This window comes from Lynx canadensis, chromosome B2, assembly GCF_007474595.2.
Source record: "Lynx canadensis isolate LIC74 chromosome B2, mLynCan4.pri.v2, whole genome shotgun sequence".
NCBI classification, from domain to species: domain Eukaryota; kingdom Metazoa; phylum Chordata; class Mammalia; order Carnivora; family Felidae; genus Lynx; species Lynx canadensis.
This window is the reverse complement of record NC_044307.1, coordinates 99,509,629-99,526,614: the sequence shown is the minus strand read 5'-3', so window position 1 is coordinate 99,526,614 and position 16,986 is coordinate 99,509,629. Positions and strand designations below refer to the sequence as shown.

General features: G+C 38.2%; 1 protein-coding gene across 6 annotated transcripts in view; it reads left to right on the top strand.

Moving 5' to 3' along the window:
• The window catches only part of AK9 (adenylate kinase 9), a 131,738-nt gene that overhangs the window by 17,992 nt on the left and 96,760 nt on the right, over window positions 1-16,986 (top strand). For 5 of the 6 annotated variants that reach the window (XR_003968925.1, XM_030316128.1, XM_030316129.1 and 2 more), the window contains exons 6-9: window positions 4,064-4,176; window positions 7,205-7,393; window positions 11,857-11,985; window positions 14,846-14,920. Coding sequence is in view for 5 of the 6 variants with exons in the window: in XM_030316128.1 (XP_030171988.1) it covers window positions 4,064-4,176; window positions 7,205-7,393; window positions 11,857-11,985; window positions 14,846-14,920 (506 nt within the window). In the remaining variant the exon portion in view is untranslated. The remainder of the gene's footprint in view (window positions 1-4,063; window positions 4,177-7,204; window positions 7,394-11,856; window positions 11,986-14,845; window positions 14,921-16,986) is intronic. The other variant, XM_030316126.1, reaches the window with a different exon arrangement.

The following is a 16,986-nucleotide window of genomic DNA, read 5'->3' as shown; positions in this document are numbered from 1 at the left end:
CCCACATCTCTTCCATAGATACATTCCTAGGGTCTGGATATTATGATACTGGCTACCTCTCAATGGGTAAAGCCCTAAAACGCATCACTCAGAAAATTCAGGCAGCCCAAATACTGGCCTATCAGGTGAGAACCAAACCCCATGGAAACAACCCATTTTTCTGCTGCTTCCACTAGGAAAGAGCAAGTTTTTTAAATTTTATTTTCGAGAGAGAAAGACAGACCATGAGCAGGGAAGGGGCAGAGAGAGAGAGAGACAGACTCTGAAGCAGGCTGCAGGCTCTGAGCTGTCAGCACAGAGCCCGACACGGGGCTTGAACTTGTGAACCATGAGATTATGACCTGAGCCGAAGTCGGATGCTTAACTGATTGAGCCACCCAGGCGCCCCAAAAGAGACCAAGTTTTAAACTCATTCCAATATACATGTACGCCTGAGGTTTAGGATACCTACAAACAGTTGCACTTGGAATGCCTTATAAGCTGTTCAAGCACTGGCAGTGATTATATTAATACACAGGGTGCTGATGAGCACAGCACACGGAGTGTCAAGCTTCCATCTTTCATTTGTAATACACAGATGTTGGGCAGCATTGCCCGCAGAGGAAATGAGAGGGACAAAAGTATTGTGTAATCCCCCTGTTGTTTAGAAGAGGAAGGCATGAACTCTGGAGACTGATGTTCTCTGGCAATATGTGATCAGGAGAGATGATCTGGACAAGAGTGAATTCAACCTAGGGCTAGGCCATGGGGTCCCCTTCACCACAGTACTCACCCTCAAAATGTGATGGCTTAATGCCAGCCATCACATCTCAATACCTTGACAAGTTCCAATAAGGTTGTTAATCAAGTGGAGGATAATTTAGCAATAGAATCCAAACCAAACTAGGGAAGGGGGAAGCCAGGGGAACAAAAAGCAAGAACAGCAGGAGGAGGCAAGTGGAGAAAGGTCTGGCCCAGTTCCCGAGACAGTGCCAATGCATGTAGTGGCTAAATTTTTGCAGGAGTGTGTTGGGTTCATTTAAGGAACCTTGAATAGAATGGATGCCTTAGCAAACCGTAAGAGAGTCTTAAATACAGAGAACAAACTGAGGGTTGATGGGAATGGGGTAAATGGGTAATGGGCATTAAGGAGGGCACATGTTAGGATGAGCACTGGGTGTTATATGTAAGGGATAAATCACTGGGTTCTACTCCTGAAACCAAGACTACACTGTATGTTAACTAACTTGAGAATAAAAAAATAATAAAAACAATGGATGCCTTAGAATACGACCATATTTCAGTCTTTTAAAGACAACAGCAAAAGCAAACGAATAAGCCAAGTATCTTGTATCAAGACTGGAGGGAATCATAATTATAGCTCATATATCCAAAACTAAAGATAATAAATCTCCCTTTCTGCCTTTTTTTTTTTTTTTATTAATTTTTTTTTTCAACGTTTATTTATTTTTGGGACAGAGAGAGACAGAGCATGAACGGGGGAGGGGCAGAGAGAGAGGGAGACACAGAATCGGAAACAGGCTCCAGGCTCTGAGCCATCAGCCCAGAGCCTGACGCGGGGCTCGAACCCACGGACCGCGAGATCGTGACCTGGCTGAAGTCGGACGCTTAACCGACTGCGCCATCCAGGCGCCCCTTTTTTTTTTTTTTTAATTTTTTTTTTTTCAACGTCTTTCTGCCTTTTGAAGTCAAACTACTTAGGACTGCTTCTCTGGGTAGCATCCAATACATAGTGTTTGAAAAATCTTAGGAGAAATGCCTAAGTATTTCATGAGATTTTGGATTGCCATGATAGTTTTCGGTCTGCTTTTGTAAAATTGAAAAAAAAGAGTATGTAATAAGCATGTTCTCAAGTGAGGATTTTGAGGTTGGCTTATTAGACACATTCATTCATCTATCAACAGATGCTTAATAACTGTTTCTTTAGTCATACTATTCTAGACATTGCATAGCAGTTCTCAAACTTTTTAGTTTTAAGACTCCTTCATACTTATAAGATTTGTTGAGGCCCCAAAAGAGCTTTTGCTTACTTGGGTTATATACATCAATATTTATCATATTAGAAATTAAAACTAAGAAATGTTTAAAATATTTGTTTAAAAATCATAACAAAACATCACATGTTTGCATTAATAGCATATTTTATTAAAAAAAATAATTGTAATCTTCAAAACAAAAAACTTAGTGAGAAGAGTGGTATTGTTTTATATTTTTGCAAGTCTCTTTAATGTCTGACTTAAGAGAAGACCTAGCTGGCTGGATTCTCCTGCCTCCTTCTGCTTAATCTGTTGCAATTCATTGTTTCTGTTGAAATGTATGAGGAAAACCCAGTTTCACAGATACGTAGTTAGAAAAGGAAAGTGTATTTTAATAGCCTTTAGAATAATTGATCCTACATCAAAACTCACCAAGGGTAAGTTTCTTAAAGGTTATTTACATTATAGAATCTGAAACCATATCAAGCACCTTTTCTAACTCTGTTACATTAAAATCTGTTGGTCTAAGGGCACCTGAGTGGCTCAGTAAGTTAAGCATCTGAGTTCGGCTTAGGTCATGATCTCAGGCTTCCTGAGTTTGAGCCCTGCATGGGTTTCTCTGCTGTCAGCACAGAGCCTGCGTCAGATCCTCTGTTCCCCTCTCTGCCCGTCCCCCGCTTGTTCTCTCTCTCCCCTTCTCTCTCTCCCTCTCTCTCAAAAATAAATAACTATTTAAAATAAATAAATAAATAAATAAAATCCATTGGTCTACCTTGAACTTGGAATGCATGCATGATTTGGAGGTGTACTATGCAGTAATTATTAGGAAAATATTAGTTCACTGAGTTGTGCAGATCTTCCAAATGTCAACACTTTTCATTATACAATACCAGAATATCACTTTTGTTAATTTCACCACCAAGTTCATCAAGAAAAGTTTAAGAAAAAATTTTTTTGATGTTTATTCATTTTTTGAGAGAGAGAGACAGAGCATGAGCAGGCGAGGGGCAGAGAGAGAGGGAGACACAAAATCTGAAGCAGGCTCCAGTCTCTGAGCTGTCAGCACAGAGCCTGATGCAGGGCCTGAACCCATGAACCATGAGATCATGACCTGGCCAAAGTCAGGTGCTTAACCAGCTGAGCCACCCAGACACCCCCATCATCAAGAAAAGTTTTAAAAATCAGGAAGTTGTAAAGCTTATGGCAATAGATACATGTTTTCTAAAATTTGAGTTTTTGCTTGAATTTTATAATTGGCAACAAATACTGTCAGTTGAAATGACCAGCTCACTCCATTCACTTTTTATAAAATGTCTGCCAAGTATCCAAAGCTGAATAACCATAATTTTTGTCCGTTCTTTCAAGAAAAAAAAAGTCCTATTAAAACAGGAGAAAAATTGACCTAAGTCCTTTAATTCTGAGAAAATTGAGACTTTATTAACAAGAGAAAATTTTCTCAAGCATGAGAGTGACATAATTAAAGAAATATATTAAGGAAATTAATGTGATGATGGCAAACAGGGTGAATTTCCATGAGAAGATTTAGGTTTCTGGGTAGGAATGCAAGCCAGTAAGTGTGCTAAGCAAAAATCATGTTGATAATGTTCTGGTTTTTAAACTGTATGAGGAGGTTCATTGGTGTTTTATTACTCCCCATAACTTATATAAATATTATGTACATATATATTCTATTATAAGATGCTAGCTTTAGAAAGAAAAGAATATACTACACAACCCCTATAGTATACCCTTACCATCATCACAGGGCTTTCCTAACTGTTCAAAGAATTACTAGCATGGAATTTCCTTCCCTAGGCCCCTCATGTGCTTAAAAGAAATTGATTTGGAATTTTTTAAGATGTTTCCTCCCAGCTCAGTGATTTTATTTATTATCAGAAAAACATTATTCATAGTTATACTTATGTGGCAATAAACTTAACTATTAATTAAAAATATTTGACAGATGATTTTAAGATCTACATTAATATTCATCAATAAGCAAATGAGATTTACAAAGTAATAACAAATCCATGCTCTCATATATTGGTGGCATTATAAAACTTTAAAAATTATGTTTTATTCAACAGGTTATATTGTCACTGAACTACCATCACTTTCACAGGATGCCATAACTACTTTGCAGCAAATAGAATTAATTAAAAACTTAAATTTGAAACCTGATATAATAATCAATATTAAGGTAAGTTGTTTTTCTACCATAGCGAACCATTCTTTTTAACAGTGGTGGAATTCAAGGAGTATCTTCAAAAATACTAAGTAGTTAAGGAAATAACTGTTTAAGTGTCCAATGTCTTAAATGTTTATTTTTTTTTATTTTTTTTTTCAACGTTTATTTATTTTTGGGACAGAGAGAGACAGAGCATGAACGGGGGAGGGGCAGAGAGAGAGGGAGACACAGAATCGGAAACAGGCTCCAGGCTCTGAGCCATCAGCCCAGAGCCTGACGCGGGGCTCGAACTCACAGACTGCGAGATCGTGACCTGGCTGAAGTCGGACGCTTAACCGACTGCGCCACCCAGGCGCCCCTTAAATGTTTATTTTTGAGGAAAGAGAGAGAGAACGGGCAAGGGAAGGGCATAGATAAAGGGGGACAGGAGAACTAAGCAGGCTCTGAGCTGTCAGTGCAGAGCCCAATGTGAGGCTAGATCTCAGAACCATGAGATCATGACCTGAGCCGAAGTTAGATGCTTACTCCACCCAGCCACCCAGGCGCCCCAAGGAAATAGCAATTTATGTATCAATCATAGGGACTGAGTTATTCCTTCTCATGCCTCTGTGCTTTTACACCTGTAGCTCCATCCAAAGGAAATCCCTCCCGGCCTTTTCTTTTTTTTTTTTTTTTAATTTTTTTTTCCAACGTTTATTTATTTTTGGGACAGAGAGAGACAGAGCATGAACGGGGGAGGGGCAGAGAAAGAGGGAGACACAGAATCGGAAACAGGCTCCAGGCTCTGAGCCATCAGCCCAGAGCCTGACGCGGGGCTCGAACTCACAGACCGCGAGATCGTGACCTGGCTGAAGTCGGACGCTTAACCGACTGCGCCACCCAGGCGCCCCCCCTCCCGGCCTTTTCAATAGGCTTAATCATAGTCATCTTTTGAAAGTCAGTTCAGGCATCATCTGTTTCCCTGATGACCACCTCTTCCACACCAACACACATATTAACTAACTCATTCTCTCTCATTCTTTCTCTTTCACTCTCACTTTCTCCTTCTCTCTCTCCCTCCACCTCCTCTCCCTCTCTCTTCCTCCATGTCCCCTATACTTTACTACAGGAAAGTTAAATACTTCTCTGATGACCATTCATGTTGCTCTCCTTATCATAATATCTTATTATATTGTAATTGTCTGTTTTCTTCCGGACTCTGCCTTGCTCGAAGGCAAGAAGTATGTCTTACTCATATAAACATCAACTAGCACAAGATAGTGTACCTAGTAGACACCTGATAAGTTTGACAATTAAATACAATGAAAGAAGGAGCAAATGATTTGGTCATATGAATGTTAAAGAACATCATTCAGCCTTGATTAAGAGTCAGGCTGAGTCCTATCCCCAATCTCTCTATCAACAGAATTTGGCAAATCACATTTAAGAGACTCGATTTCTTCTTTACAAAAATAGTAACTGCTTTATGTGAGAATGATAAGACTTCAGTGAGGCCAAGTCTGTTTGTTTATATGAAAATTGATTATAAGCTTTTATATTCATAACTGCCTGGTTCCCCAAAAGTTTTGACAGCTCAAGATAAATGGGATGATTCTCAGCTCAGATGTTGGGACCCGGGAGTGTGTTAGGGTTAGCTGTGAGAGAGAAGAGGTATTGCAGTGCTGAGCATGGTATAATCTGCAGCCTGCCACAGGTCGTGGTTGGAGACCGATCAGAATTCCTGCATGGACCTTGAGAGTGTCACACATGTGAACGTGTGTCTAAGGGAGAGAAGAAAAGATCTCAGACAACTAAAACCAAATATAAAGTCTAAGCCCTGGAAAACATAGATTGTATAGAACAAGAGTGTACAGATATACAGACCATTACCCTCCAAATGTTTACTAAATTTGGGGCATAACTTCTGAGTTTGATAAGCCAAAGTAGAAAGAGGAAATGTGACCATTTATATAAAATTCACATTGTCCATGAAAAGACAAGCCATTCCTCAGGAAGAAACAAAATGAGAGGAATTAGAATTAAAATTTTAAATAAGAGAAATATCTTACATGGGTCTCAATATAAAAGATTGTTAACATAGAGAATGAAGCCCTTCACCGTTTTTATGTTTTAAGTGTGATAGTGGGTATCCAAGGAAGTTTTCTATGACTAGAATGTCATCAGAGGCCTAATGTGAGACAGAGCTCAGTACAACACACATTTCTCTGATGGTTTGTCCTTATTTGGGCATAAATCTTGGAATTTCTAGAGCAGAAATTCTTAGCCTGGGATCTATGAATCCTTAAGCATCTATGAAATAATAACATTTAATTATATTAATAATACATAAATTATAATTATATGAAATTACTTTATTGTGTATGTCTGCTTTTCTGAAGCAAAAGCCAATGGCTTTCCTCGTATTCTCAAGGGGTCTGTATTACAAAAAAAAAAAAAAAAAAAAAGGTGGCAAAGGGCCAGTGATCTACTATAGCAGTGGTTCACAGAGTACAGTCCCAGAGCCAACTGCACCAGCAGCCCTCAGAAGTTTGTTAGAAAAACATATTCTCAGAAACCACCCCAAAATGAATCAAGAACTCTAGGGAGTGGCATTCAGCTATCTGTGTTGCAAAGCCCTCTACATGAGTCTGATGCCCACTGAAGTTTGAAGACCACTGCTCTGAGGCATGTCCTTCAGACTCACCCTTATGGTAGTCAGTTTCTGCAAGTGAAAATAGGAGACAGCTGAAGGCAGTCGTCTCTGTCAAGGGCCCACAGTATGGTTATTCTGGGTTGCTGAGTAAGGAAGGGCAAATACACATTATAAAGATGATCTGAGTGGATTGAAACCTTTCTTGTGAAAAATTAGGAAGCCTGTAGAAGTCTGGCCTCAATAAATACCCATCCCATCTCCACATAGAGATGGCCTAAAGAAATCAGAAAATGAACAAGGAAAGTTCTAAAGTTTCCTGCTTCCTTTGTTTCTTAAAGTGTGGTGCATGCACTGTCAGCATCAGAATCACTGAAGATGCTTGTTAAAATTACTAATGTTGTTCCTTAGTGCCCCGACTACGATTTATGCCAAAGAATTTCTGGGCAAAGGCAGCACAGTAGTACAGGGTACATATACAGAAGAGATCAGTGGGATCCTGAAGTCATTGAAAATCGCAGGAAAAAGAGGAAAGAAGCCCAAAAAGAAGGAAAAGGAGAAGAGGAAGGGGAAGAGGAAGAAGAGCAAGAAGAAGAAGAGGTAACATCCCAATACCATATACTACACTTTTAAATTTGCTACAATTAAATTAAACAATAGCAAGGATAGAGAAAATTACATTTCCTTTAAATTTTCGTTAAGTCTGGAGGAAATGGAAAAAATATTTCATGTTTTTAAGAACTATTAGATCATAATCTAGAGGCCATCAAGTTCAACCTTCTTGTGAATATGGAAGTCCTTCCACATCCTGACAGCTAATCAGCTTCATGTCATAGCAACAGAGACTGATTTGTCACCTACTGTGTGTCAAGCACTATGCAAGCTAGAATGAAAAGTCAGAGCAATAAAAAATAAAGGGTAATATGGGGAGCAAGTAGCCCAGGCATAATCCAGTTTATGAAATTAACATAATCCCAATTCCAATGTCTAGCAAAGAGCACGTGAAACAAAAATCAAAAGCCCAATTCACGTATACATGTTATTATAATAATCCTAAAGTCAGCATAATGCAATGGGGCCTCAAAAGAATTTTCTACCATGACTTAATGAGGGAAAATTTGATGTGAAGAAATCTGTTAACAGGTGATGGGCTGGATTTGGTCCACCGGGGCATGTGGGCCACAGTTTGCCGATCCCTGCTGTACTGAAATATACCTGTGATCTCTGCTATAAGTTAATTTATAATTTTTAAAGAACTTCATATATTTTTGTAATTGCTACAATTTACAATTTGTTATAAATGTATTATAAATAAATAGTATTTCTACTGGGGCAAAGTCAGATATTAACTTATAGATGGATACATTGCAAATCATTTGTCCAGTAAAAAAGATAACCCTCAAAGGTTACAATTTTATTGACTCATAAGATATTAAGCGTACATTCGTATGCAACTTTGCAGTCTTATTTCAGTGATAATATATACCTCAGCTTTGTCATCCTGTTGGTTTCCTCACTAATGGGTTAAATGAATCTTTGACATTGTTCTTTAGTCGTAGATCTTAAATGTTCTCATCACAAGAAAAAAAGTTGTAACTGTGTAAGGTGATGAATGTTAACCAGACTTATTACGGTGGTCACTTCTCAATATATACAAATATTGAATCATTATGTTGTACACCTGAAGTGAATCTAATATTCTATGTCAATTATACCTCAATTTTTATTTTTTTAATTTAATCTTTATTTATTTTTGAGAGAGAAAAACAGCACAAGTCGGGGAGGGGTAGAGAGAGAGAGAGAGAGGGAGACACAGACTCTTAAACAGGCTCTGAGCCTTCTGCACAGGGCCCAATGTGGGGCTTGAACTTACAAACTGCAAGATCATGACCTGAGCTGAAGTTGGACGCTCAACCGACTGAGCCACCCAGGCGCCCCATATCTCAATTTTTAAAACCATTTCAAAAGCTAAAAGAATCTTCCCTGTGCAAATAAGGCACTAGGCCATAGCCAGCATCTATTCTATATTTTGTTTTTAAAAAAGAAAACCTCATAGCAAATGGGAATAAAAGTGGATCATTTTAATATGAATAAAGCACACCATCTTAAATCAAAGATAGTGAGATAGGGGAGTCACAGCCCACTTAGTTACAGGGGTCGCAGTTATGTCAGTTCGTGATGTCGGTCAGGAACATAATCAGGAAGAGTGAGGACTGGGGTAGGCTAGGACTACACTATTCAATATAGTAGCCACTAGTCCTATGTGGCTATTTAGCTTCAAATTAATTAAAATGATACAAAATTTAAAATTTCGTTTCTCAGTAACACTAGCCATATTTCAAGTGCTCATGACCAAATATGGCTGTGTCTTCCAATTCATGACCAAATATGGCTGTGTCTTCCAAATTGGACAGCACAGATACACAACATTTCCATTATTGCAGGAAGTTCCACTGGACAGCTAGAGGGTTCATGCCCTTCTTCAGAGGACAGTTGCCTCTCAGCTCCAGCCCAGACAACTATTGTCATGTGGGAATGCCAACCTATTCTTACCAGGTGGTGTGGTTTCTCCAGAGAATCCAAAATCAGCATTTAAAAATAAAAGTAGTTGGCAATTAATCCAAAATTTCAAAAACACAATGTAGGCCAATGCTGTGGGATATAATCAAATTAACGTCCTCAGACTGAACTCAGTCCCAGGGGCCTGGTTTGCGACGATGTCTGCCTAGAAGCACAGCCATGTTCAGAAGTCAAACATGCAAACATGCTGCCCCCCTTGGGTTGATGGCCAATATCGGCATGAAAGCGTTCACCCTTATATATATATAAATATAAACAATATGCCTTAACTGCTGTAATAGCTTTGTATATGTTCTCTTTGCTTCCACTTTCCTTGACCTTCCGCATCCATTCCATTCTTTGCAAAAGCCAGAGCCTTGTTTTAAAAATATGACCCTTGGGGAGCCTGGGTGGCTCAGTCAGTTGGGCATCCAACTTCAGCTCAGGTCATGATCTCGCAGTTTGTGAGTTGGAGCCCCACGTCAGGCTCTGTGCTGACAGCTCAGAGCCTGGAGCCTGCTTTGGATTCTGTGTCTCCCTCTCTCTCTGCTCCTCTTCCACTCACACTCAGTTTCTCTCTCAAAAATAAATAAACATAAAAAAATAAAAATAAAAATATGACCCTTAGTGATTTTCTATTACCTGTAGAGGAAAATTCAAACACCCTCGCATGGCTTACAAGGCCATGGACCTGGCCCCCCTGATCTTATCCCTCCCTGGCTGTCTCTTCCTGCGTGTTCATTGTATTCCAGCTATTGCATTGGCCTTCCAGTAGTCATCACCTATTCTGAACTCAACCTCACCTCCAGCCTTTGCACTTACTGTTTCCTCTTCCCTCTGCCTACCACACTCTCTTCCAGACCTTTGTGTGCCTGCACCTTCTCCTTGCCCAGGTCCCACTCCATGGATAGCATCCTCAGAGACCATCCAGCAAGCGACTATATAACCCAGCACTGTGATAGAAATGTAGTCCCACCATATGTAACTTTAAATGTGCTAGTAGACACTTTTTTTAAAAAGCAAAAAGATACAGGTGAAAATAATTTCAATGATATATTTTATTTAATCTAATATATCCAAAATATTATGTAAACATAATCAACATAAAGATTCTGAGAGAGACATCTCTTTTTCATGCTAAGTTTTTGAAATTTGGTGCATTCCAATTCACATTTGCCACATTTCACGTGCTCAGTAGGTCTGTATGGCTAGCAGCTATTGTGCTGGACAGCACAGGCCTACCCCTTTCCTCTGCTTTATCTTCCTCACAGCACTTACCACTTTCTGAAATTATGTTCTTTGTTTACTTGCTTATTATGTGTCCGCCCAATGTAAGCTCTATGCAGCAAGGACTATATCCCCTGTGCTTGTAACAGTGCTTGGCATACAGTAGGTGCCTAATAAGCTGTGTCCTAACTGGACACTTTTCTGCTAGAGAGAAAAGAAAAATAGCATCTTTTGAAAAAGTCAGTGTATATTAAGCCATTTTGAAATGTGTAATCTTTGGTCCAGTAATTCTACTTTTAGGAACTCTTCTAAGGAAGAATATTAACAATATAAAGATTTATCTACAAAACTATTTGGTGAAATGTTATTTATACTTATGAAAAATTTGAAATATTCTTGTTCAACTATAGAATAATGATCAAATAATCATGTATTTAGGGATATTAATCTATTATTCGACCATTAAAACAGTATGTAAGACATTACAAAAAGGTTATAAAGTGGCTTCTAACATGATTCAAATAGTATAAAATGCAGATGTATGTGCATTTGTAAAAACTAGAATTAGAAATTAGATAACGAATTATAAATAATAGGATGAATATGATCTTTAACACCAATGAGGCCTTGGGCTGAGAACTTTTATGTGTATGATTCCCTCTGCCTTCAAATGTCACTTCTTCAGAGAACCCTTTCATGACCACCTGATATAAAATAGCACTTTTACCCATCACTCTCCGTCTCCTCCACCCTGCATTTTTTCCCCTAGTCCTTATCACCACCCAACACATTTTGTATTTACTTGTCTACTTGTTTGTGCTCTGTCTTCCCCAGCTGGAATGTGTGCTCTGTGAGCCCCAGGCTCTTAGCTGATTTTGTTCACTGTCTTATCTCAAGCTCCTAGAACAGTGCCTGGCACTCATCAATGAGTGAATTGATGAATGAATGAATGAATGAATGAATGAACGAACTGGAAGCTCAGTAAATCTGATTTCTTCATTCTCTCTAAAAATCAGATATTCTTCCCTTACTCTTCCCTACTTCTTGAGGAGCAAATAAATAAATAAATAAATAAGTATCCAAGTTAAAGTTTTATTCCATCTGATAAAGACCCCTTACGGTATTTAGTGTCTCTTAAATAAAAATCCTCAGTCTCCCTTCTACCTGCTTCTCTCACCCCAAAATGGCTTGTAAGTGTAAGGAGGGAGGGATGACACGGCTTGTGGATTAAGTAATCATTAACATAAAGATGTAAAAATCTCATCTTTTTCATTTAGGCATTTATTGCAGAAATGCAGATGGTGGCTGAAATTCTTCAACACGTAGTCCAGAGACCTGAGGATTATTTGGAAAATATTGAGAACGTTGTTAAACTTTACAAGGAACTAATTCTTCATTCTTTAGAAGTAAGAACAAGATATATTGATGAAAATGGGAATATTGATATTTGTGTTCTATCACTGATGAAATAGCTTTCACATTTTTTCATCCCCCTGTATTATCTATCTGATTCTCCACCACTTAGTTTGATAGAATGCTATTAGAATTAAGCTTGCATTCCAAAGGCTGTTTCACAAGACAATATTATTTTACTCTTAATAAGCAGCAGTATTGTTGAAAAGTGATATATGAACCACATTTTTCAAAAGTCACTACAGGAATTTATTTATGGTCAGAAGTTGGAAAACCCCTGTTAAGAGACTATTTTATAAAGACATTTTCAATCTATAATTTATGGATTTATCAAAACAGCTGTACATTTTAGAAGAAACTGTTCGTTTATTTAAATTGCAATCTAAAAAATTATCCCCGGATTGGTTTCTATGGTTATCTCATTCAAAGCTGATTACATATAAACATGATTAAGGCCATTACATATTAGAATAAGACAGTTTTAATTAAAATAATTAGCATTTTAAAAATATGATTACTAAAGTTACAATTTGTGAAAAGCATATTTGATTATGGTCTAAAGTCCAGGATAGACTCTGCCAAATTTGTGTTGGAGATATTCAACAAACATTTATCAGATTTGGGTATTTGGCCACACACCATGCTGAGCAACAGGGTACAAAGACAAATAAAAAAATAGGACTCACATTGCCTCTTCCCATCTGATAGAGAAACTAAAAGAATCTATTTCATGCTTTTTTATGAAGTTTATATGTGTTTAAAGGCAAATGAGTGGGTCGTTTTCATTTTCATTGTCCACCCCAAAAGAGGAGCCAAATTTAATCGTTTTCTTATGTATGACTTATTCCTCCCTACCTCCTTTTCTATCCCTGGCCTTTAAATTTTGCTTCTTAAGAGTAATTTGCATGTCTATCATGTTCTTTCTTCCTTCAACAGAAATATCCTGCAAACTCCTTAAGTGGCTGGCATTGGGTGTGAAATAAAGCATAATTAAAATCAGATTCAGAAAATTAGAAAACTACATTCATGGGCTTCAGATAGTCTTTTTAAGGATAAGGACCAGGTCTTCCATCCTGGAAGCCAAAACTAGACTTTAAGCCGACATGACACTTGCTGAATAGTAAAATAATTGCCTTTTATGGTAATTCCGGTGTCCTGGTGTGTGTAGAGGAAGGTGGGGAAAGCCATAAAAGGTAGGAGCCTGCAATTCTAGTCTCCTCTGACCTGGCTCAGGTGTCAATTCACTTTGGAGGCCAAGATCACCAAAATTCAGTGCTCCTCCAAAAGACATGAGGAAAGCAAGTGGGAGCATCATTTTCTGGTTTATATCTTGCTTCACCAAGGCCAAGTCCTCATTCTTGCCTGTCTTTGAATCCCAACCTGACTCCTGGTCTGATGTGGTGCATGTATCTTTAGTCTTATACTTTGGCTTAGTAAGTCCACTCTTAATAATCCTGCTTAAGAAAAGAATCTGAAATCCAGAAAAGCATTATGTACTTCCTTGTTCAGAACATGGCTATTTACGTTTAAATAAATAATATTGGCATAATGTGCTGTCTAAAAGAAAAAGAAGGGCTTAGAACCCAACCTCACATAATATTGTGAAAAACAAAATGCCTGCACAATTAATTAAGGAGATGATTTGTTCAGATTATTGCAATAAGGAGAACATTCATTAATGAGAACCTTCTCATCAAGGAAAAGAAAGGGAGACTTGGGGTTTTATGGATGGAGGCAGGTAAGCAAAGGGGATATCCTCGAGTCTTAGGAAATGATGGAGAAGGATGAAGACAGATCTTATCTGAGTCCTTGAGAAAGGATAGAGATGGGTCCTACCTCTCAATCATCCCTACTTCCTGGAAATGCAGGGCTCAAATAGAGTTCATCATTGCCAATGTACAAACATAAAATCCGGCAGATTTTAGATTTTAATATTAAAAACAAAAAATAATGGAAGAAAATTGAGAAGAACATTAATATAATCTTGAGATAGAGAAAATCTAATTTAAGCAAGAGATCCAGAAACAATGAAAACAGATATATTTTATTATAAAAATATTTTATTTTATAGAAGATTCCATAAGCAAAGTTAAGAGATGAATCTTTTTTACCTTTAAAGGTAAAATATTTGAGGGGCGCCTGAGTGGCTCAGTAGGTTGAGCATCCTACTTCGGCTCAGGTCATGATCTCGCAGTGAGTTCAAGCTCTGCGTCAGGCTTTGTGCTAACAGCTCAGAGCCTGGAGCCTGCTTCGGATTCTGTGCCTCCCTCTCTCTCTGCCCCTCCCATGTTCATGCTGTGTCTCTCTCTGTCTCTCAATAATAAATAAACATTAAAAAATTTTTTTTTTCAATAAAGGTAAAATATTTGTAATCGATATGGGTTAAAGACTTCCCATGAATGTTAGAGAAAAGAAACAATCTAATAGAAAAATGCCCAGATGTTATGGTTAGACAGTGTTCAGAGATGGATATCTGAATACTGACCTCACCCATAGCCAGGGGAATAAAAAGTAGAACAAACCAATGTCATTTACAATTATCAGTTTGGCAGAAATTATTTTATGTATATATGCAGAGAGATAGACGCCCCCAAACATTTTCTATTTGGAAGGACTCTAAAACTTTGGTGGAAAGAAAAACTGGAAAAAAAAAAAACAGAAAGAAAATAAAATTCATGGTAAGAAGATTGGTTTAGGCTTTTGCAAAAGAGCACTTAAAATAATACACATTATATCATGCATAAAGCAAACAATTTAGCTTTAAAGATTTATTCATAGTATACTAAGATTCTGATCTTGTATTCAGTTTTGCCAAGGATCTGGCTTATAAGGGATCTTTTCTATTTTTTGCAGGAAGTAATGGCTGAACACAATTCCCAGTATCTCATTGAGCTCGATGGAAATAAGCCCCCAGAGGAGCTCTTCATGGTAAGTGCAATGTTTAGTGAGAATATCCCACAGTTTGGAAAATCAAAAAGTTACTGACTGGATTGTACTTATCTTCATAAATATCAAAAATATATTTACATTTTAGTCTGTTTGAAAAATTCCTTTTGACACTTAAAAATTTGATGTTATATCTGTTCATCTATCCATATTTAAATCAAAAGTACATTTGAATTTAAAATCTCTGTGTGACGGGGCGCCTGGGTGGCTCAGTCAGTTGGGTGTCCGACTTCGGTTCAGGTCATGATCTCACGGTCTGTGAGTTCGAGCCCCGCATCGGGCTCTGGGCTGACAGCTCAGAGCCTGGAGCCTGTTTCGGATTCTGTGTCTCCCTCTCTCTCTGACCCTCCCCTGCTCATGCTGTGTCTCTCTCTGTCTCAAAAATAAATAAATGTTAAAAAAAATTTTTTTTAATCTCTGTGTGACAAAAAGTGTCTCAAATAACTGCCAATAAGCACATGATAAGATGCTTAACAGGAGCCATTAGGGAAATGCAAACCAAAACCATAATGAGATACCACTTCATATCACTAAAATGACTAACATTTAAAAAAAACAACAACAACAGGGGCGCCTGGGTGGCGCAGTCGGTTAAGCGTCCGACTTCAGCCAGGTCACGATCTCGCGGTCCGTGAGTTCGAGCCCCACGTCGGGCTCTGGGCTGATGGCTCGGAGCCTGGAGCCTGTTTCCGATTCTGTGTCTCCCTCTCTCTCTGCCCCTCCCCCGTTCATGCTCTGTCTCTCTCTGTCCCAAAAATAAATAAAAACGTTGAAAAAAAAATTAAAAACAAAACAAAACAAAACAAAAAAAACAACAGTAGTAAGTGTTGGTGACGATGTAGAAAAGTTAGAACCTTCATATATTGCTGTGGGATTGTAAAATGGTGTGGCCACTTTGGAAAATAGTTTGGTAGTTCCTCAATAATCTAACCATGGAATTACCACATGACTCAGCAATCAACCCCTTGGTATCTATAGCCAAAATAGTTGAAAACAGGTGTTCAAACAAAAACTTGTCCATGAAGGTTCATAGCAGCATTAATCACAATAGCCAAAATGTTGAAACAAGCCAAATGTCCACATATTGATGAATGGACAAATAAAATGTGGTGTACCTATACACTGGAATATTATTTGGCAATAAAACAGAATGGAGTTTTGATACATGCTACCACATGGATGAATCTTGAACACCTACTCAGTAAAATAAAAGTTACAAAAGGTCCCTTATGATTCCTTTTATATAAAATATCCAAAATAAGCTGATGGATCAAAATAGAAAATAGATCAGCAGTTGCTTGGGGTGAGGGTTGCCACAATGGGAGATCTCGGGATGAATGTGAAGTGATTACTAATGGATAAAGGGTTTCTTTTTGGGGTGATTAAAATGTTCTAGGATTAATTGTGGTGATGAGTGTGCAAATTTAAATATACTAAAAACCATTTAATTTTAGCCATGCTATACTTTAAATGGATAAATTATACTTATGTGAAATGTATCTCAATGAAGCTTTTTTTAAAATAAAGAATATACTCCACACTGTATAGTCCATTCTACCTCACTGAACATTCTACACTCTCTCATCTGTAGAGTTGGAGAATCCCTGAGCTCGCTCCTTCTGCACTCTTCTGTCTGCCCTACTAAGTGCTGTTACTATCCCAGACCTTTCCCCTGAATTCCATGCCTATATAATCAGCTGCTACTCAGTATATCCAATTGGCTGTCTAGTAGTTATCTCAGATTTAACAAAAATCCCCAGATCCACCATCACCACCACCTGCCCCAGATACACTCCTGTCACAGGTTTCCCCTCTCAGTAAGCGTCTAATCCACTCTTCAATCTGCTCTTCTCTTTTTTTTCACATCCCACACCCAAGCAGGCTTTTCCTTCAAAACATATCCAGAATTTGGATTTTACAAACCAGGACACTTTTCTCAAGGTAGAGGGCAGAAGCTCCAATAGGCCTTGGTTGAAACTTTCTAAGCCTGTTAAGGCTTCAATTGTCATTGGCACCCTGGTCTTCCTGCCTATTCCATTAGCCAAAAC